This window comes from Haemaphysalis longicornis, unplaced genomic scaffold (genome assembly GCF_048455015.1).
Source record: "Haemaphysalis longicornis isolate Haplotype H1 unplaced genomic scaffold, Haemaphysalis longicornis Haplotype H1 scaffold_3, whole genome shotgun sequence".
NCBI classification, from domain to species: domain Eukaryota; kingdom Metazoa; phylum Arthropoda; class Arachnida; order Ixodida; family Ixodidae; genus Haemaphysalis; species Haemaphysalis longicornis.
In genome coordinates, this window is record NW_027526335.1 from 66,448,977 (window position 1) to 66,471,637 (window position 22,661).

At 46.5% G+C, this 22,661-nt stretch overlaps 1 protein-coding gene across 1 annotated transcript in view; it reads right to left on the reverse strand.

The window, feature by feature from the left end:
- Positions 1-20,198, reverse strand: part of LOC144174557 (proton channel OtopLc-like) — a 30,784-nt gene extending 10,586 nt beyond the window's left edge. The window contains exons 1-3 of the mRNA XM_077703325.1: positions 19,971-20,198; positions 10,001-10,209; positions 3,137-3,257 (exon numbers count right to left, since the gene is read on the reverse strand). Of these exons, the coding sequence (XP_077559451.1) occupies positions 3,137-3,257; positions 10,001-10,209; positions 19,971-20,117 (477 nt within the window). The 5' untranslated portion in view covers positions 20,118-20,198. The remainder of the gene's footprint in view (positions 1-3,136; positions 3,258-10,000; positions 10,210-19,970) is intronic.
- Positions 20,199-22,661: the final 2,463 nt, after the last annotated feature.

Here is a 22,661-nt window from a genome sequence, read left to right on the forward strand (position 1 = left end):
CTCATCGCTTTGGCGACAGACGAGAGAGTTATCTGCTTACGTGGTAAATGCTATCTACGGCAATGAGAGGCGAACGTAAAGCCGCATACGTTGGCTGTAAAGCACCCTAAAAAAACACGCAAAAAACTACAAACGAATCCAATGACCCAAACGAGGCGACGCTTATCATTTTCTGTGACTTTCTGCGAGATTTTCTAGCCAGAGATTTTCTATGAGACATGGACAAATAGAGAAAAATTAGCCCAGTTTGACTGACCTAACGTCGCGAACGCTAGGGATCACGCAGACGAAGTACAAGTTTGTTTTATTCCAAAGATTTGGAGCGCTTTACCGGCAAAAAACGATGCTTTATTCACTGAGAAATTAAACAATTAAAGCCAAAATTTCAGTTCTCCCGCTAAATCGCGTGTTTCGTGACGTCTGAGATGACGTAATAAGGACAGGCATTTGAAATGAATTTACTATATTGACTACGGCTGCAGCGGATGGCGAAACGTCTTTTGTTGCTTCGTTTACCGTATATCCTCTTGATGGCCCCACAATACCGCTCAGGACCTCTGCCCGCGCTCGCTTTGTTTTTCACGGGATTTGCAATTGGCTAATTTTTGTTAGGCTTGATAGTAGTCGTTCGGCGAAAAATTGGGTGTGCTCGACAAACAGTCACAGAATACGATGTCGCTTATGCCAGTTGGCCAGTATAAGCTGGCCAACTGGCAATTGATTTCTGCCGGATGCCACTGTAAATACCACTGAAGTAGCGATATCTTGCCTGAAATAAACCCGTTTTATTTTCGCCCAACAGTGTTGAGAAGTGCAAACCTTGCCATCATATTTAGTAGTCAAATGCTTTGCCTATACATATAAACATGTCATGCAAGAATCCTTTTAAACTTGCTGCACGTGTACTTGGCGCTTGCGTTCCCCCCGCTATAGGCTCAGCCCTTTCCACATCGCTGCGCCCGCGTTACCACTCGACCAAGAACAGCGTCGTTGTTAAAAATCCACAGGTTTACACCCCTCGTTTAAAAGTCTGTTTTGTTGTCGCAAGCTGTCGTAAGCCGATGAAGGGCAGATTCATGGGAGCAGACCAGCGCTATATACGGGCGAAATGAACTTAACTGAGGCACAAGACAGGGCTGGCGAGGTGCGAAGCAGATGAGTGCATTATTTTTATCGAGCACTCAAGCATTGCTGTGGATTTACGGTTTGCGTCTTAATCTCTGTCCCAACGGCTTTGATTCATTCGTTCCATCGACACGGTTGGTCTCCCGCAAAACAACGCCACAAATCGTATCACGAAGAAAAAGGCCGATTTCTCTGCGCGCTCCCCAACCTTCCAGTCGGAAATTGAGGGATTAAATCAATAATTTCGAGAATGAATGATCGTAAATAATGGTCGCGTATACATGGCTACGACATAAGCGCAGGGAACCCAGTTTGTCGCGTCGACACCACGTAAACGTTCCACCGTGCTCGGAAGTATTGGACGCGTTATCTCGCCGCTACGCTAAGCTCGCTGCTATGCGCCCAGTCGCAGCCGTGCAAGTGCAGTAACGAAAGAAAATCTGAGGACCTCTAAACACTCGAGTAACGAGTGCGAAATCATTGATGTTCAACTGAGTACCCGTAAGTGCCACATCGAATTTCGCGCTTCGAGCTAGGTTTTCGAGCTGTGGAATTAACTGGAAGTGCATTATTTCTTAGAGTTTTTACGTCAGGATGTTGATAGCAGATTTCTACTGCCACGCGCAGCGGCATGGTTCTCTGGTGACTGTTGCACCGATGGGTGCGGCCAGCGCGGTCGCGCTTGATGACGTGTTGCTGCCGCCGAACTACAAATGGCGGCTGCAACCACTACGGATGTCATCTCTCCACGAGGCTATGCGCATTCCCAGCTGAAATAAGCGTTGGGTTTGCGGGCATGGACTGCTCTGTGGTTAGCAGAGCATTTCATGTCTGCTTGCGTGCCTTGAAAGCGAAAGCCTGGTGATACTTAACATTTTTACGGCTACTTCGTACGTGCGTCTCTTCATTGTCGTCCATTTGCCTTTTAAAGCGGACTACATCGACTGATTTTTTTTTTGTTCTGGTATGCACCGTGTTTAAGCCTCTTTCTTCGATACCGTTTCTTCGTTTTACGGCACGAATTACGTCAGCAGACAGACTTCATTTTCCACCTTTCAATGCCTCCCTCCCTTTTTTCGGCGTTCGGCACACCCAGTCGGAATAAAATCCTTCTTACGCTACTGGACCCAGGCTATGAGTGTGAAAGACCCGCCTTCCAGCTCAGTTATCAAATTGTCTAGCCTTTGGTATATACCTTAAGCTGCTCAATTTGTTTTATTTTTTCGAGCATATGTCTTTAAGCCTCACAATAAATCCGACAGATCCTCGCTCACTCACTTGCTCAAGTTCTTTTTCAGTGCACCCGTCAGTAATAAAAGAGGCGGTAATACAAAAAAAAAATTAGTACTAGACGCGGAAAATGCAAGCGAGAATTGCTCTGCTACATATATGGTAGGCATGGAGGTAAAAACAGGAGGAAGTTTTGCGTTCTAACCCAGATTGTCGAATTTAAACAAACAAAAAAAAAGAAGGGAGAAGGAGGGGGGGGGGGGGGCATAGGCACTAACTGGTGCTAGAAGCATGCGCACTATAAATTCACGGTATCAGCAACTACACGGTTATGACTGCGGGCCCTTAAAAAAGCAAAAATTTTTGAGGGACATCCAATGAAAGGAGTACCGCAGATCTCATCGCCAAGCGAATGGCATAAAACGGGAACAATGGGGCCCCTTTACTGTCTGCCCGGATCCCTCTGGAGGCGTGCTTTTGTATTTGCATTGATATTTAGCTTGGGCGTCGGAAGCATTCCTACAACTGAGGGGATCACGAACACTTCCCTTGTGTTTTTCCTCCAGTTTCAATGACTTCCGGCTTTCTTTCTGTAAACAATTGAAAACCCGCCAAAACTTTTAATTAATTAATGACGATTATGATTATGATGATAAGGATGATGATTGATGGATTTTTTTTTGCGCAAGGCCAGCTAGGGCAGGCTCAAAAGATTAGAACTTAAGATTGGTTACTTAGATACTTAGATTGTTTTTAGGGACCCGTTAGGAGAAAGACTTACGTCGTCCATTTCGATGTTGTGGCTACCTATCTTGATCGAGGGCTGCAGGACGGTCATCACGGCTCCGAAGACCACGACGAAGGTAGCGTAGATGTAGCTTAACAGAGACGTCAGGTTGCTCCTGCGGGCAGCAGAAGCAACGTTTCGAGTGCTTTGCGATGGGTACATGGACGAAGACGTCATGGCAGGCTCGGATAGGTTTCGCGTGTCCAAGACGATCGCGCAGTCTGCTGCAAATGAGCGAGTCAGTTCACGGAGCCGCGCGAAAAGCCTGCCCTTGACTTGTTCGATAGACGCTGATAGGGACGGAAACAAGGCTGCAGCTCGATAGCGGGCATTCTTTTCATTCACCGTTCCGTTCCCCTGTCCCGCTACTGATAGCACACAGCTGTCGGCTCACACGTAAACATGCTTATTAAAAAAAGCATGGACGGATACCACAGCTTGCCTACTATTAAACTTTTTTTTTCTTTTGTGCGTGGTTTAGCATAACCTGGTGAACTGTATACAGGTCGCCAGGTCATGGTAAACCACGATACATATATGTATTGTGGAAGAATAAATGTCGCGGAGATATTCTTTTCTGCAGGGCTCTAATTATTACGAATTAATTCAAATACACATGAAGTAACCAAAAGTAATTTGTAAAGAAAAATGGTATGAAATCGAGCCAGAGTCTGCTCACGAACGTTTATTCCGTTTTGTAAACGACAGAATTCAGACAAACCGCACGATAATTAGGACAGTATAACACCAGCCGGGGCTTTTCCATGTCATTGTTCAAACAAACCTTGCGTTGTTTAACGCTCGCACAGACGGCCCGGTGTGTACGGGATAACTTTAGCAAACAACTGCACGCGAATTATGCACGTACGCGCTCGCTATAAGGGTGTTCTAGCTATCATGCACCAAGATTGAAAAAAAAGAGCAATGGTGTTACTCGAAGAAAACCTACTGCATAATGTTTGCGGTACTGTGGAGAAGCGGGCATCGATTTTTTTGCTAATGCGACTTAATTGTAATTAATTATCTAACTCGAGAAGTACTGCCCTAATCCCTTAAGTGTCAATAAGGCACTTGTAGGTACCCACGAGGGGCATCTAACTGCGGTATTTTCAGCGACGAACTAATTGCGTACTCAATTATTCTGACTGATGCATTAACACGTCTACGAGATACGAGGAAAACGAAATCCTCCCTGTTCTGTGGTAGCCGTGCTCGGTGAAACAGCAGGCAGTGCGTGATCGCACCTGACGTTGGTCATGCCGCAGTCGAAGGACTATGACTGAGGGGGTAATATGCCGCAGCCCAATTTGTAGCCGACGAAAAGAAGAAACAAAACGTACTTCGACGAAGACAAGATACGACAGATAAGGGCGCCTGAATCCGTCCTATCTTATCATCCACGACTGTTTAACGCCATGTTTTCTTTTTAGATGCAAAGCATCTCTTAGTCGACCCTCCGTCCTCCAGCGTCCGCACCTCTCTCAACAACAGCTGTGATAGCGCCGCTCTCTCTCCCTCCTCTCCACACCACCTGTGCGCTAACGCGCGCTGCTCCTCCTCTCCCATCTGCACACCAGCTGTCCAATCATGCGCATGCGCGCTGCTCCTCCTCTCCACTCCCTCTGCTCTGCAAATAAACCCGTCCGCGCTCCGCTCAGTTGCTTCTTCGGTACTGCGCCGTCCGATGACTGCAAATGGACGACAACGATTCCGTCAGCGAACTGGCTGGCACACCATAGAGAAAGAAATAATGGTAAGAGTGGACACTCCCATAGAGCCCTGCGGCCGAATGACTGTACTGTAGTGTAGCGCACCGAGCGGACGGAGAGCCAAACTACTAACCATACTTTCGTACGTTCAATTCGGTTTCGGTTTCGCGGACACCGATTTTGGCGGGTAGTTTGAAGGACTGGAAAGCGCTGCTCACAGCGACGGTCATCGGTACGGTATTCGGACGCTTTCATGCAATAATTAGCGTTTATTTGAATATATCATTCTCAGGCTTAGTGCCTGTATGCTTTTACAAAAAAAAAACCCTTTTTTCTGAAAATGTGAAATTGCAATTTACAGTACCACTCACACTTGGTTAAGAATTCTGTCGCGTGTTCACATGTTGCCGAGCCACATAAAAGAGACACACCATAAATGAAGAAATATTTATTGCATGGCACTAAACGGAACAAGTTCAAATTGTCATCATTCTTTGCAACACACATATAATAATAAACAGCGAGTAATACACAACAGAGACAATACACAGTAGTGAGAGGAAAATACGTTTCCAGGAATGAAAAAAAAATGCACAAGTAAAGGTATCACAACCACACAAAGGATTTTTTCTCCACGGTAATTGAAAATGCAGAAAACCCAGAAACGCAGCCATCCACAGATTTACTTGTATCTACGACACCCTCAGACGCTGTGCGCTGTTGCAGTCATACTAAAATATCAACCATAACATAATCTAGACACTGGGATACTTGCAACTGTTTCCAACCACTATCTCCGCAGATAATTTTCTTAGTCTGGCAATTTCTCCAATTAGGATGTGAAAGAAGGGAAAAACTTTGGCTTTGATGGCCTCGCTTATTTGATGAACGCTAATGAGATCTATTTCCTCGGGGCAACTTCAAATCAGTAGCAGTAATTGAACAGAAATCCCATTTATGTGGAGATGCACACGCAAAAGGTTAAGAGGAAAAAAATCAACTTCCTATTGGTTCCTTGCAAGGGTGCATTTTCCCAAGAAGCCGGGTTACCTTCCGAAAGCGTTGCCTTCCCAGTAAAGGCAAAGGGCCAGGCAAGGATATTTTAGGTACGTGCACGTAGTCAACCGACAGGTTCCAGGCTCGATTAAGGCACACAAATTCATGCCTTCCGCTGTCAATACGAACAGTCTAATATAAGAAACAGGGAAGCAGTATATGCTTCTCGTGTATGAGACAATGGTGGCACATTACAGAATCCCATAAGCATTTGACAACGTAGGTCCCAACGTGGTTCTCTTCATCTAGGCCAGTCCGACAACAGGCAGCACGTATGGTGACAAACGACATTTAGCATGACCTCTTACCCTGGCAGTCTTCATAATGTAAAAGGGTTTTTGTGAATGTACTGTTTTCACAATATTACAACTAGCAGCAACAATAACTTGCGAGTGGAGTTTGGAGACTATACGTTGTTGTTAGTGGTTTTAATGATATGAAGCATGTCAGTGATAAACCGTTTGTTCCTTGAGTCAACGATAGTCTTTTAGGTGCTAATGGCAAGGTTAAATAGATGGAATACAGTTGCGGTATCCATCAGAAGCATCAATAAGGTAGCAAGAAGCATTGCAGGCAGCCATCAATACAACTGAATAACTCTGGGAGAACAGTTGGCACGGCCACTTTTGTGAGTCCTGTGAGGGCACGATTCATGAAGTGCTTGCACCATGTTTGGTATGACGAATGCAGCTGGCTGGTTGGCTCTGTCTTGAGGGCACCTGTAGACCTGCACAGGTGATAGGTGATATAGTACACAAACTGCTTGCAATGACAGATGATATGCGAATAGTCTGTAAATTTCACTGCAACTAGTATTCAAGTATTGCCTCCAGTGCATGCCACCTATTTAATTGATTGATTGATTGTGGGGTTTAACGCGCCGACGCAACGCAGGCGATGAGGCGCGCCGTAGTGGAGGGCTCCGGATTAAATGCCACCTATTTAAAACACAAGTTCTCTTATTCTATTCAGCAATCATACGGTCAAGCTATTAGCAACACTTAAAATATGGGTCTTTGTAATTACCGCAACACTGGTTAGGCACATTCTTAATGCAATTCACCTATTGTTTGGGTTAACAAGAATGATAACGCGGCTCACATAGCCTGAATCCCTTTGTCTTTTTTTGTAAAATCAGGACGAAGAGCGAGAGCGAGCTGAACGTTAAACAAACCTGTTGCCCCACGGGCTCGCGAAAGAAACGCATCCCGAGAACGGGCACCTGGCGAAAGTATATTTGGGCGCTGTGTGGGCACCATGGCAAGCAGCAGTGAGCGTCGTACTGAGTACTACTGACCGCCAAAGGCCATGCCTTAAAAAGATATGACAAGAAACACACAGTTCCGACTGAATAGGTGCAATCTGCGGAATACGTGTTTAATGAAACTAGCCAAAATATGACCAGAGAAAAGAGAGCAAACGCTTGAAAAAACGGCAAGTGTGGAACAGTTGTATGCAATGCCTGCGATACCGGAATTGATATACGATGTAGAACGAAGACCAAATTTGAAGGTTTCAATGCACTGCGCACTCACCCCGCCTCGAGCAAAGCTGTTATCTGCCGACGAAAGACGCGTTTTTACCGTACCTGGCGCGCCAAAGCGAAGCGACGAGCGCGCGTTATCTGCGTCGGCGAGCGGTTTCGCTTTGTACGCAGGCAGCTTGGTATGCACCCATGTGTAAAACTTACGATGAGTGTGGGGCTGCTGGTTATGCCCAGATAAGTCAAATTAATGCAGATACGGCTACTTCGCCGTGTACGTTAGCCCGGACGGCTTTGCAGCGCATCACGGCCATAATAGCAGTAACAGTTGGCCAAGCTAGCAATGGCTAGCTAGTATAATACAACGCAGCCTGCGGCTCACGTAATTCAGTGCAGCGACAGCGCACAACGCCTGCTTCGCCTACGGACCGCCGGCCGGCCGGCCACTTCCGCAACTCACAGCCGTCGTTTGCGGCACGTAAACGCTACGTGCGACGACGGGCGCGTACCGCTGGCATCCCTCAGCGCTAGATAAAACGGCACAACCAGCCTAAAATACCATTACGTCCAGCTAAAAAATGGTGTCTTACGCCTTTCCGGGGCGTTTCCAAAGCGCTTATCTTAAAGACGCAGCACTAGCTATGCCTGATTCCCTGAGGTTACGCAGTGCTCGCAGCGTTTGCAGTACAAGGAAACGTAAATATGATACGCCACACCAGCACTTTAAAAAAGAAAGTCTCACCTTTCGTTCAGGAGAGGTTGGCACGAGGCTGCAGAAACGCACGTGCAAACGCTGCCGAAAGAGCCAAATGGCGGCTTGCGCTTGCGGCTTGGCGGCTTGGCCAGGCTTGGCGCAAAGAAGCCACAAAAATTTACATTGACAGCCATTCAACTTATTACACAAATAAAAATGTGTAGTCTAATGTGTAACAAAATTTTAAAAGTATAATATTGTGTGTTAGCTTAATTTTAAATATATAGTTTTTTACCACTTGCGCCGACTGCCGGACGGCGCGCGAGTCACGCCACTCGGCCGCGATAAGCCCGTGTGTCCACTCTTCTAATTTTTTTATTTCTCTATGGGCACACCTTCAACTAGCGGCCAGCACACTGTCAGAACCGCGAGCACCTCCGAAGACAAGGCTACACAGAGGAGAGCTCGCGACGCCGAACGTAAACGGCAGCGTCGAGCAGCGGATTCCCCGCTTCGAGAACGAGAAGCCGCTTTGAAACGCCAGCGGCGAGTAGCTGATCCAGATGGCGTTCGGCAACGTGACAACGCTTCGAAACGCCAGCGTCGAACAGCGGATTCTTCGCTTTGAGAACGAGAAGCCGCAAAACGTTCCCGACTACTCGATAAATAAAGAAGACATTTAATACGCTGCTACACGTGTCTTTACTCTAACAACCAAGTAACACGCTACTACTCCACGGCTTTGCATCCCCCCAGGGTTCCCACGTGAGAAAATGGTGTAATTTCTTTCTTGTTAAACTAGCTGGCGGTCGGTGCACCGTTCACCACGAAGGCAACGTTTTCATAGGTACGCTCAAAAAACTTTCCAAACTTTTCAAACAACTTATTACTTGAAATAATGGTAAAGGTAATAAAATCAGAGTCTCTAATGAGTTTGCCCCTCAAATATTAACAATTGTTCGTAACTAAATCCTTGGCCTGCGGAATAACAGGCACAACCGTGCCGGCAAAAATACGCTTTGCTTCCTTTTTCCGTAGTTTTAAAACAGCCTGTTTTTATTTTCCACTTACATAATTGCTCACTATTCTTCGCGTTTTTGTTGCACTTTGTTTAAATTGGCGGTCACTAAAACGTTTCAATCCAAACCAATGATGATAAGGCGAGCGCATGATATAATGGCGGTCCATGATGACACAGACGGCATTGATGTGTACCGCATATACGCTAGCGCCAGATTCCTCTCTAGTGCATATTGTAAGAAACTCTATGGCGTGTGGCAGATAAGGCACAAACTCGGCCGCGATTTCTTTTTTGTTTCTTTTGTTGATTTCCTTCTGGGAAACAGGCAGCCTGTTTGAGGGCATTGCTTTACGATGCGCGTGGGGGCGCCGTCACGAGGTATTTTTCATATTTCGCGGGTTTTCTTTATCAGTCAGAATAAATGAGTACGCTATTCATTCGTCGCTGAAAATACCGCAGTTAGATTCCCCTCGTGGGTGCCACAAGTGCCGCATTGACTCTTTAGTGATTAGGACAATACTTATCGAGTTAGATAATTACAATTAATTAATTAGGTCTCATTAACGACAATATTACTATCCGATTTTCCACAGTACTGCAAACATTATACACTAGGTTTTCTTCCGAGTAACGCCATTGCTTTTTTTTCTTAATCTGGGTGCATGATAGCTGGGACACCCTGTTTATCGTCGTAACGAAGGACCGTCTGGTTTGGTTATTTTAAAAGCTGCGGACAGAAAATGATGACTACTTAGCCCAAGATTAAAACTAACTTCATCACTCATAACTGTTCGCCCCCGGCCTTTCCAAGACATGTGTCGCGCAGCCCGATTAACATTCGTTCGAAAGGGCGGCGCGGATTCCTCGTTATCTGGACCGGCTTGGTGATGCTGACCATAGCATGCTCTCGTTCTGCCTGCGGCCGAAGTCCATGGAGAAGGAGCGGCCCTGCAGCCTTCGGTGATCGTGAAGGCGCAAGCAGCCCTTGTCGTACGACGCTGACGAGGAACACGGATGGAGCCCCCTCGTCGCCGCTACGTTGCACCCGGCGGTGCCGGCGTGGAGGTTGCAGCAACACGTCGTGCGGATTGTCTTGCGGTACTCCTGCATTGGGTACGACTGCGTTCAGTACTCTCGCATGTAAGGCCCCCCTTGTGTATACCCATTTTTTAATGCGCAGCATTGTTTGCCGAGTACCCCCACAGCCAGGACCATCTAACGCCCTGCATTTCCACAAAAATTAAGATGTCACGAAGATTCCACCTGTAATCGTTATAATAGCGTAAATGGAGATGATTGGTCTTGCAGGATATAGAAAAACTAAAAAAAAAAAAAGAAAAATACAACATAATTACGGAAAATGGTGAACCGTGCAACGCCCTGCATTTCCACAATAATGCAGATTTCGCGAAAGTTCCACCTGTAATCGTTATAATAGCGTCAATGGAGATAATTGGTCGGACAGGAATTAGAAAAATCACATAATTTGGCTGTAAACAACTCACACACAAGGCAAGCATAAGAATGCCACGCATTAGTAGATAATTCTCTGAATTCTCGCAGAATGTTTTGAGAAAAGAAAGACGCCAAAAAAGGAGAAAACGAGATAAAGCAGCACATGTCTGTTTCGGTTGTTTTGGCTTCCAAGCGACTATACTACTGTGCAATTATGGCGAGACAGAGAGAGAGACAGTGACGGAGAAAGATAGAGTGAGAGGGTTCTTCCACACCAAATGTTCTATGGCATTTCACTGCACTTTTTTAAACCGCTTTCACTTCTGATCCTTTTGGTTGAGGCTGAACATTGATACGGCTTGGGCTTGCACACGGAAAGGGTAGTGGAGGTGGACCATGGAACACAACAGGCAAGTTGGTGCATCCGGTTACAAGAAATTAGAACTAGAATTGAAAATAAATACTAAGAAATTAGCATAAGAACACTAGAAAAATTAGAGATGAAAAAAAAAATAGCTCGACGAGCCCAACCGGGCGCTGGTACTGTTGTCCTACTGCATTGTGCCAGTTCTTCGCATCCTATTTTTTTTTTTACAAAAGTGAACCATCATTAGCATAATATGCAGCATGGATATATATTTGACGCCCTCTTTCATGGCCAAAACCTTTGCATCGAAGCCGAAAGAGCAGCCAGAGCAACTTGTAGATGCTCATGACTTCAATTCAATTCTTTTCGCCATTCCTTCGTCACATGCGATATCACGACGCGCAGGCAATAATGCAGTTTGAGGCATTTCTGCCGAGGATGACCAGCCGTTACTTACATTTGGCTTGGCTACATGTCTGTGGTCTGCAAAGGCCATAAACAAAGCAATGCGTGTCCCCTCCAGAAAGCGCACATCCCATCAACGCACATCCTAGCGCACATCCCAGCCATTTGATAAACATACCTACGAACCGGTGACCCATCGAGAAACATTCAGTTCTTAGCGAGCTAGCGCTCTTCGAATCGCAAGCCCGCATTCCCACGAGGCTGATGGCACCGCCTACGTAGTCGCAAAGAGGAAGTCAGTGAAGTTTTCATGGCGCAAACGCACTCGAAATCTGAAGTGTGTTCCTTGTGCAGTCTGACAACTCGATTACCCAATATGCGACTGGGTTTGTGCTTTGTGCCGCCACTCCCTTAAACCGCTGTTTTATGCTAAGTTATTTTGTGTCCCTTTCCTTCTTTTATGATCAGGTATTCGCTAAGTGGTCGCGCTGGAATTTTCATTGCCAATGATACAAACAACCGGATAATGCGCAGTCGTCTGCTCAGCATGCCCATTCATCTACTGCGATAACGCGATCCGGGATAGGTGCGTCACTACGAGGGCGCACGATTATGCTTTGCAGCAAAAGCAAGAGTCAAGAACAAAGAAGGCGTAGCGCTCAGCAGATGTGGCGAGGGGGATGAACTATAAGCACACCCGTTCACAGCTCTCGCCTTCGAGTCGCAACCATCGTTGTCTCGAAAGCCTCGATATCGGTCGGCAACTCTTTCTGTCGCCAAGTAAGAATAGACAAAAGCTTTGTTTTGTTCGCCCCAGTAACAGTATGTTATCGTAAACCCTTAGTTTTTCCCTGAATGGCTCAATGCTGGAAATTAGCGGTTCTGTATATAAGCTTAGCAGGACTGTGGTGCAAGTTAGCTGGTTCATACTTATAGAAAAACAAAAACCAACAGCGCGAACGAAACAGGACAGGGGAATAGAAACACGTAAAATACAAACGGGTGCTGACTACCAACTGTTTATTTTTGGAGCATACAAGCAGTTTTACACCAAAAAAATCAACCAGTTTATATGATAAGAAGGTACGGGCGGCAAAAAACAACAATGATCAACCAGTTTTCGGTTACAAGAACCCGTATAAGAATTGGATCTCCTTATCAAACAGTGGCAAAGATGGTGTGCTCATGCATTTGTCATTCACTTTTCTAATGCAATAGGTTCCTATTATCTCCCTCTCGGTTTTATATGAAGCTCGCTTAAGGAACCTTGTTTCTTCTAGTAGTGGCTGATAGCCGCATCTTTTACAATGGTCGCTCATGTGACCGCCTCAATTGCTATGCACTGCTAGTCTGTGTTCTCTTGCCCGCTCATAAAAGCATCTGTCCGTCTGTCCGGTATGGACATAAGATGGCAAGTCTATGAGCTAAGATTTCACCCTAGGGTTCATATGTTCTATGGGGTTCAGAAATGTGGTCCAGCGATTTCACTTATTGCGTTCATGATGGCGCCTGTTAGTCAAACAGCGTGCCCGTCAAAAAGAGCGCCCTCGAAAATCAGTGTCCGTGTTCCGGAGGCAGAAATGTTCTCCGGTTATCTAATTTCTCTAACGGTTATCCCGGATTCGCAAAACTCACCATAAGTGTGAAGAAACAGTGGCGAAATACCGGAGCTGGAGTGGTCTGCGAAAATTTTCGGTTGGCACGAGAGCTGAACAGCTGCATTAATTGTAAAGTTTCACTGCGTAGCATTATTTGGCTTGTAAGCTGGTGATTCTCGGGTGTTCGATCCCGTTTTTGTCCGCGTTTTTTCGTCTCGCGATTAGCCACTAGTGGCATCTATGTGCGTCCCGTAATAGCGAGACAATGTTGATTGATTGTAGGGTTTAACGCGCAGACGCAACGCAAGCGATGAGACGAGCCGTATTGGAGGGCTCCGTGTTATTTTGACCACCTGGGGATCTTTAACGTGCACCGAAATCTCGTATACACGGGCGTTTTTGCTTTTCGCCTCTATCAAAAAAGCGGTCGCCGCGGCCGAGAATCGAACCCACGACCTCGCGCTCAGCAGCTCAACGCCTTAGCCACAGCCACTGAGCCACCGCGGCGGGTAGTAGCGAGACAATAATGCGGCATCTACAGGCAAGACCTTTCCAAACAATCAGCACTGGTGCCGCGGGTCACATACACCTCAAAATTTCTTACCGCAGAGCAAATTTAAGGGAAACCCAACTACACGACCGAGCCTCGCAGTGTTCGTTTAATTAAAGGGACTCTGCAACACTTCCGATAAAGGCTTTTCCTCTTCCCTTCGTGTCTGGAAGCTCTGCGAAAGCTACAGTTACCACCAGCACGGAGCGGAACTGCTTTATCTCTTCGCAGCAGATCCGCCTTCCGTTTCTGCTTTGCTTATGTGGCTTTCTCTTTAAAGTGGCTACCGAATGCGTTCAGTGCTGCAACTGAAGGAAAGCCGCCCAGTAGCCGCTACGCCGCTGCAACGACGTGATTCCAGTGGTCGAAGAACGCCGAGACCGGGAAAGAAAAAAAAAAAAAGAGAAAGAGAAAAAAAAAAACGCCCTGCATTTGCACAATAGTGCAGATTTCGCGAAAGTTCCAGATGAAATCGTTATTATATAACGTGAATGGAGATGAATTGTCGAACAAAGTTTTGAAAAACTAAAAAAAGAAGAACATTAAGCAATTGCGAAAAATAGCAAACCGTATAACGCCCTGCATTTCCACAATAAAGCAGATTTCGCGAATGTGCCACTTCTAATGCTTGTAATAACGTAAGTGGAGATAATTGGTCGGACAGGATTAAGGAAAACAAAAACAAATTTGGCTGCAAAAAAACACTCAGGACAAGCGGCATAAGAATGCTAGGCATTAGTAGATACTTCTCTGGATTTCTGCAGAATTTTTGCATTTTTGTGCAGAAAATTATGTCCTATAATTAAAAAGGCCTGTATTTCCTGTATTAATGGCAGTTGGGCCGGGCTGTGGTTAGCATCGAAAATGCACCGCTCAGAAATGCAGGTATTTTAAGAATTTTACTGTGTCAAAGTTCCCGGTTTCTACCCACCTTACACCTAGCCCCCCCCCCCCCCCCCAAAAAAAAAAAAAAAAACAAACAAACAAACAAACAAACAAGCGTCCGATGCACTGGAAGTTTTAGTTAAGGTAATACTTGGTGCACTACAATCAGTTTACCCTCTGGGGTATGTGGGAATGTTCTCTCAACAATTTTCTTTTAATTTCCCTATACACACCCAATACAATTTCCCCCTTGTAGCAGAATTTGTCTACACCGAGCAGAATTTGTCGATAATGTCTATCCGTGAAACATTCCCGCCGGGTGGCAGCGCATGGCACGTCCTGCCTGGCCGCCGTCACCGTCGCAAACTCAGGGGCGCTAACTTTGTTTAACATGAGCGTAACCGCGTTGTCGGTTAACGCCCGGGGCTGTCTACGCCCTAAGCGACACCTGATTACGACGGACTATGAAGGGTGCGATAAACCCGGGGGAGGACCCACGGCGTTGTTTGTTTGGCTCGTGCCATCACTCCCTGCTCATTCGGCGCGTCTATTTTATCAGCTGTGAGGAATTTAACTGTCTGTGCTCATTCCCCATGTGTCGGACACACCTTCTCCTGATAAGCGCTGGCAGCTAACAGACATCGTTTACAATAGTCTAAAAGCTGAACATGCATGTCAAAATCGGCCATCCCCAAACACTTCACTAGCGACAAAAACAGTCTCCCGCTTCAAGCAAGTGGCACGGAAATGTCATACGACGGACCTTTTATCAAAGCCTCTTATCGGCCCTTCCTAAAAATTACGACGGACAGTAAATTAAGCCGCGTATTGTGAAGTCGCGAGAAGCGCATTGCGAATGCAAAAGGTGATTGATTGATAGAGGGGTTTAACGCGCCGACGCTACTCAGGCGATGAGGTGCGCCGTAGTGGAGGGCTCCGGATTAATTTTGACCGACTGTGGATCTTTAACGTGTTTAAAGTGCGCCGAAATCTCGAACACACGGGTGTTTTTGCTTTTCTCCTCCATCAGAAAAGCGGCCGCCGCAGCTGGGAATCGAACCCGTGGCAAAAGGTGGTAAAAATGACAAGAGTGAAGGCAATGTGTGGCTGAACTAATAACCCGTGACTGGGACAGGCTCTGCCCTTGTGCCTTCATCAGTTATCCAGGGCTCTATTTTTCTTCATTTAACCAAGTTTTCATCGATGAAAGAATAAATCAAAATTTTGGCTAGTGCATCGAAATTTAGTCTGAAGAGATAGCCGGTGTTTTAGTGAAACTGAGTACAAAAGAACAGCTCGGATGCCATTGAAGTGACAGTTGCTTGAAAGCATTTTAGGGGCGAAGGCCCTTACGTGCTTGGGCTGTCGGCGTCGTCTTGTGTACATACGGTACCAACACCCGGACACTCGTTTTCCAACGCCTCGTGATAGAACGTAACGCGTACTAAAAGAAAAGTGTGTAATGAATAAAACCGGTTTAAAATAAACTAACATGATTTAAAGATTTGTGGAACGCTCCCTGTAAACTTCAGTAATCGTCAAGAACAAGAAGAAGCTGTTTGTAGACAGGTTATAGTCAGTATCATCATCAGTATCAGTATATATCAGTAAGGAAGGAACAGTACAGGAAAGGCAGGGAGGTTAACCAGGGTATTGTCCGGTTGGCTACCCTACTCACGGGGTTGGGGATACGGGAAATGAAAAGGAAAGAAAGGTGAAGTGAAGGTATCAACCAGCCGATAGTCGACCTGTTGGAAGTGCGATTAGGTTTTTGGATGACACGTAGTCATATCCCGATTGTTTCTTTATCGCTCCCGGTGCACTTTGCGTCACGTGGTTTCTTCGGTATACTATGTATGTGAGGTTTCCTTGAAAAAAAAGAAGCTGATAATCTGAGCTTGCGTACCTTTTTCCGGTACTCACGGGTTGGCGGTTTGCGCCGTAACACAAGATAAGGATATTTTATGATAGGCTGACCCGGCTTGTTTCATTGTGATGGTATCGCCGACTCTGGATAAAGGATTTATCACCCTTGGTTCCCTCTTCTGAGCGCTTGAGCGTGTTTGTCCGCATTTTGATGTATTTGTGCTTGCCCTAATTTTTATTTATTATTTTGCCTTCTTGACAATATTTGTGCGGGTTCTCCAGCGCAGTAAAGATAAAACAAACCAACCTCTCCCCTAAGAAAAACAAGGGTGCGCACTAAACTTGTGACCAGTCAGTACAAGCCAAACTAAAACTCGAAACCCCATCGACCATTAACCAAACCCAACCCCATCCGTGATCAACGCAAACCGGTATCCAATCAACCCGAACAACCCAACCCCGGACTCAACCCAAGCCCTACGCAGCGTCCTGGCTGAGCTTAACCCGATCTTAAGAAAACCATACGACACACACCAGATAAAGAATCACCGCTCATCACACAGATTCACTTCCGCTGGCGGGACTGCTGTCGCGCTATAGTTCTCGGCAACTTACATATCCGCCGCTCATCTCCCGGCATGCAGCGCGGCCTATCAACGGCAGCGTCCGTGCCAACGGCGCTGCCGTAAACGGAATCATGAGTCTGCAGCGCGCCCTTTTCAAATTAGCCGCCGATCTCACGGCGTGCAGTGCGGGACAGCTACGGCGGCGTCCGTGGCACGCAGCGCAAGGATCACCTCCAATGCGTTGCATATGAATACAGTGAAATCTCGCTGATAAGTTTTTCACGGGAACTGGCAAATAAAACGTATTTTGAGAAAATCGTATTATCCAAAGAGGTTAAAAACAGGAGGAAAATATGTATATTCCGTCAGAAACTCGCTTTCATTGAGCAACGTTGAAGTTGCTGGTCAGTTGGTGCGGCACTTCTTTTCAACGTCCCGGACTACATTCTTCTGCAGCGTAGAAAAGAAGCTACCGGTATTTTTCGCTTCGCCGGGCGCTGTTTTTTTTACGACAATTGGTGTCGCGCCTCAACTCAGTGAATCCAGCCGTCAGACACCTGGAAGTCTTCAGTGTGCAAGAAGAGCCCGAATATGTAAACTTTCTCGCGCAGAACTGACACTTCGACGTTTACTCCTGCCGCTCTTAACTTTTTCGAAGCATGTAAGCAGGACGTCTTCCGGTGCGATTATGATACGTTTCGCAAGATGGCGTGGTGTATCGCCTGACGTATCATCATTGGACGGAGCGGCCACGCCTGGCAGCGATGTTTTCGCCCCAAAACCGCCACTGTCGCGGCCTCAGCGGCTCCGCAACGTACAGATCGTGCCTTTTTGGAAAGCGGTTTGAGATAGTATAGCAACAAAGAATAAACGCGAGATTTCTAGAAATGTTGGTCAAGATCCACTTTCGTGATCGTATTACCCGATTTTTGACAAAAATGTGATCGTATTAAACGCACAAAGATGCATTATTTCTTAGGGACGTTGGACGGGAATAAAAAGAAAAAAAAACGTATTAAGCCGAATCGTATCAACGAGATTCCACTGTACAGTGTTCGATATTCGCAATTAGATAGACGTCAACTTCATAACGCGAGGGACCCAGGTTCGATTTTTTGGAACATCATCTCGAGCTTCCACGCCACAAGTGAGTCAATACAAGCTTCGCTTGAAAAAGAACCGTGGCTCAGTGGCATCGTCCCAGTCCTGTTAGTGTCCTACTCGTCTGTATAATTAGCGCAATTAAACATGAAGACTGACTACTGTTGAGAAGGGCATTGGTTTGATTTCACTTGTGATTCCTTATATGTATCATTCTTTTCCTTACTTGATATGATTTTTGTTAACCTAATGCTCTTATACTCAGAAACTCTGACCGAGCGATGCAGGTCTTCTGCTCAGCTCTACGCAGTCGCGCCTGGGGTTTCATTCTTTCGAGACTCTGCCTTTATGGCTTGGTTAGACTAGATAAATATAACACTTGTAGGAAAATAATGCAGCAATGCGTAGATAGCATAATGCTGACTGCCCGCAATATATTCTACGCATTTACCTTCCGGCTTCCGGCAAAACGTGAAAACCTGCCAGATTATTTTTTTTTTCCCCTGAGGCGAATATTGTCCGCTCTTAATCCAAGTCTGTTTACGTGGATGGCAATAACTTTCGTGCCCGAAGTAGCCAGTTATAAATAGAGCGTTTTACACCTCGTTAGCTTTATTCCCCCCTTTGTTTTTACTGACAAGTGCTTCTTTCTTACGGAGGGGAAGGTATTTACCATTAAATAGCGGCCATCAACAGCCTCGCCTTAATCACGTTGGAGTAAGTTTTGATTATAAACTGATTTTATACACGCTGTGCCGATAGCGATACGAAGGTGCCATTTTTCACCAGTTTCTACAAATGTTGAGTGAGTTTATTAAACCAAGCGATTGCCTTTAAAAAAGTGAGTTTTCGTATTGAACAGCAGTGCTTTACGTGCCGTGCGCCTAAAGCAATCTGACACGTACAGGGGGGATTAAAAGAAATGCGAACAGCGGAGCGCACAGCCTCCGACGTATGCTGCACCGTCTGGCTGCAAGCTCATGCGTAGTTCTGTGCGCGCATGCGTAGTTCTGTCAGAGCGTTTGAGAGTGAGGCCTACTGCCAGAAGAAATGGTTGATGAAGAAGCGGCGCCGTTCATTTATTTTGAGGCGTCTTTATGCTCTGTCGCCACTGAGCGTCCTATTATCTTCTACATTCGGGAGCCAAGCGCGCAGCAGGCTGATTGCAGCTAGCATGACGCCCTTCAACGATCATCCTGCTCAGTGGGGACGCAGCGTGAAAAGGCGCCTTAAAATTAAACGACCGGCGTCGCTTCTTGATCAAGCATTTCTCATAAATGTAGGCCGCACTCTCAAACACTGTCAAAGAAGTGCGCATGCGCGAAGTTTACTGACTTGGCAGCCAGACCGTGCAGTATGCGTCGGAGGATGTGCGCTCCGCTGTTCGCATTTCTTTTAATCCCCCCTGTACGACTACAGCTTTAAAAAATAAGAGGAGTGATTGTCTTACAAAAAACGCTATCCAGAGCAAAAAAAAAAAGAAAAGAAAGGCCAGAAGATCTGAACCCAGAGCCTCTGTACACAAGTCGAAGGCGTTACCTTGACACCATGAAGGTAACTGGATGCCTGTTTGCAACTCATGCTAAGAAATATGTGGGGTCAGGTACATAGCAATTGCCCGCAAGCTGCACGGTGTTGTGCGTATCGCATTATCATAGACAATAACACGGAAATGGGGACCCAATAGTTCTTGCTCGGGTGGATCTGTTCCGAGTCCTAGCTACAATAATCGTGTTGTATCAACAAGCTCTCCAAAAATATTGTTAAGTGAAATGGTATGCGCTTACCCCTTGCCCTTACAAATCAACTCTAGGATATATGTAAAAGTAGTCTGAGTGCGGGATCAGCAGAGGAAGCCTACTGACTTGTTTTGGGACTGAAAAACAGCTGTTGAGTCAGGGCTATCTCTTTTCCTGTTTGTCGTTTTCTTTTTTGAAGCTTCTTAGTCTAAAATAACTCGGTAAGCGGTTCACCGCCTCCCTAGAGGCGCACACGGGGTAAATATAAATACTTTAAACCCATTCAGCGCTTGCTGCATGATACCAACTCCCAAGAAAACAGGACACACTCACCGCAATTTCTGGGGACCCGACAAAGGAGTCTAGCTGGAAGTTTTCAGTCGGCAGGGCCAGCTCGGTTACCCGTCTTGGTACGGCATGGCTTACAATACGGAGCTCTCGAGCGGCGTCCGAGGCGCGCTTTTCGGAGGAATCCGACATTGCCGAGCCACGCAGAGCAAGCAAATGCAACTGGCGCGGTACCTTCCTGCGCGAACTTTTGTTACTCGAGTGAAGCAAGAATGGGCAGCGGGAGAGGGGGTCGGTATAGTTTGCTTTGCGTGAGAGAGGGAGCCAGATAACTATTAGGACAGTGCGCAGAATCGAAAGGCAAAAATGATAAGCGCTACTTTTGACCACTCAAACTGCTGTTCCCTTTGTTCCCTTCGTGGCCGGCTTGTTGTGATCGTTTAATCATGAAAGCTCGGTTGCGACATACAGATAAGCGGCATGTGGCAGAAAGGATGTCGGGGAGGCCGGCGTTAAGTGATACGCATTGCTCTTCTGATGCGCATTATGGAAGTCGAAAATTTGTTACAACACAAGGCAATCACTGTATATTTTTCACCATGAAGAGATTCTTTTCCCAAAATTCGCGGTTCCGGCCAATGAAAAGGCGGTGTTGCTCCCCGTATAATTGGGTTTGCAGCAAGAACGTGCCGGTGTTCTAAACAACAGCAACGGAATGAGCCCCTTGCGTGCATGTGGCATTATTTCTTTGGTAACTTCTTTTGTCTTGCTCGATCCTTCTTTTCCTGCATCACACGTGGTATCTGATTGGCTGTTTTCTTTTAAAGACGATAGGTTTTCTTGGGCTACTACTCAAACCCGAAAATTTTGGTGTCTGTCCGTCCGTTCGCCCGTCCGTCCGTCTGTCTGTCTGTCTGTCTGTCTGTCTGTCTGTCTGTCTGTCTGTCTGTGTCCGCCCGTCCGTCCGTCCGTCCGTCCGTTCATCTGTCTGTCTGTCCGTCCGTCCGTCCGTCCGTCCGTCTGTCTGTCTGTTCGTCTGTCCGTCCGTTCGCCCGTCCGTCCGTCTGTCTGTCTGTCTTTCTGTCTGTCTGTCTGTCTGTCTGTCTCTGTCTGTCCGCCCATCCGTCCGTCCGTCCGTCCATCTGTCCGTCCGTCCGTCCGTCCGTCCGTCCGTCCGTCCGTCCGTCCGTCTGTCTGTCTGTCTGTCTGTCTGTCTGTCTGTCTGTCTGTCTGTCTGTCTGTCTGTCTGTCCTTACCTCGATTCAGCCATCCGGCCAAAAGATGAAATAATTTAAAAACAGTTCTTTCAGAATTCTTTCAGGCAAAACATTTCTGAACCACTAAATCCGGTACCACACTTGGTACTCGTCAACGTTGTTGAACAAGAAGAAAACGTGAGGCATATCTGAGGTGGAACATCAACGCATAATTCGTACGAGGAAGTGTTCTTTTAATTGCAAACAGATGTACGTGCGCTTGATATTTGCGATAGCAAATATAAAAATACGCGTTTAAAACAATGTTTTGACCCAAGATTTGCTGCAGAAATTCGGAGAATTATCTACTGAAGCGTAGCATTCTTATGACGCTTGTCTTTAGTGTGAGTTTTTACATTCAAAGTTTTTGGTTTTTGTAAGTCCTGTCCGACCAATTATCTCCATTTGCGCTATTATAACGATTCGAGGTGGGACATTCGCGAAATCTGCATCATCGCGGAAATGCAGGGTGGCATACGTTTTGACATTTCAAGTATTTTTAAAATAATTTTGTTATTTTTAGTTTTACAAAATTTCGTGCGACCAGTTATCTCTATTCACGCCGTTATAGCGATTACCGGTGGAACTTCCGCGATATCTGCATTTTTGTGGAAATGCAGGGCGTTACACGGTCCTGGTTGTGGGGGTACTCGGGAAAGAATGCTATGCATTAATACGAGAAGGGCTCACTCCCAAGCTTATACCTCGTGGCGCCATTTTAAGCAAAACAGTAACGGAATGTTCCAATACATGGCGGGCGAACAGTGGAACGCGGGAAAATTGATTTGACTTGAGCAAATCTCCACCGCGTTTTTCGCGGGTGTAGTGAGACGGGAGGGGAAGAGCTTGAGAAGGGACAGGGGAGGGAAGAAAGACATTTCCTGGCAGGGACGGCAGAAGACTATCGTTTGTCGACGATATCAGCAGCGGAGTGAGCAGATACGAGGCCACTTCTGTCAATGTCATTGAATCTTAGCCCTAAAAACAGACACTTCTGGTTCAATATACACGACTGCCGCTTTACAGAGACGAACGCTAGCGTTAACAGGACAACCCCACGTCGGCGTCTTTGCTTACTTCTCTGCGAACTACACTCACAGGCTAAAGGACTCAGCCGTGAAACGGATGGAGAGCGGGGACAGTGCGGTCATTGTGGGCGCAGAATAGAAACGTGCGCGTCACAGCGCAAACTTTTGGTGTGACCACCGTCATAACGCGCTTTCTGCCGATGGGTATGTCCGCGCACCCATATTTATATCCTGTCTCACCGCCCCCTGAAGCGCAGCCACTGCACTATCCGCACGGGCACCGATGTGTGAGGGGGCGTTTTGTGCAACAAGCGCCGTGGAACGAAAACGCCCCGAACACATAATGTGTCACCCATCACACAGCCAGCGCATCTCCTACGGGCGCGGATATATCGGGAGGTGACAAGAGTGGGTGCAGCGCATCAAGAAGGCGAACTCAGGATACGTTTTGT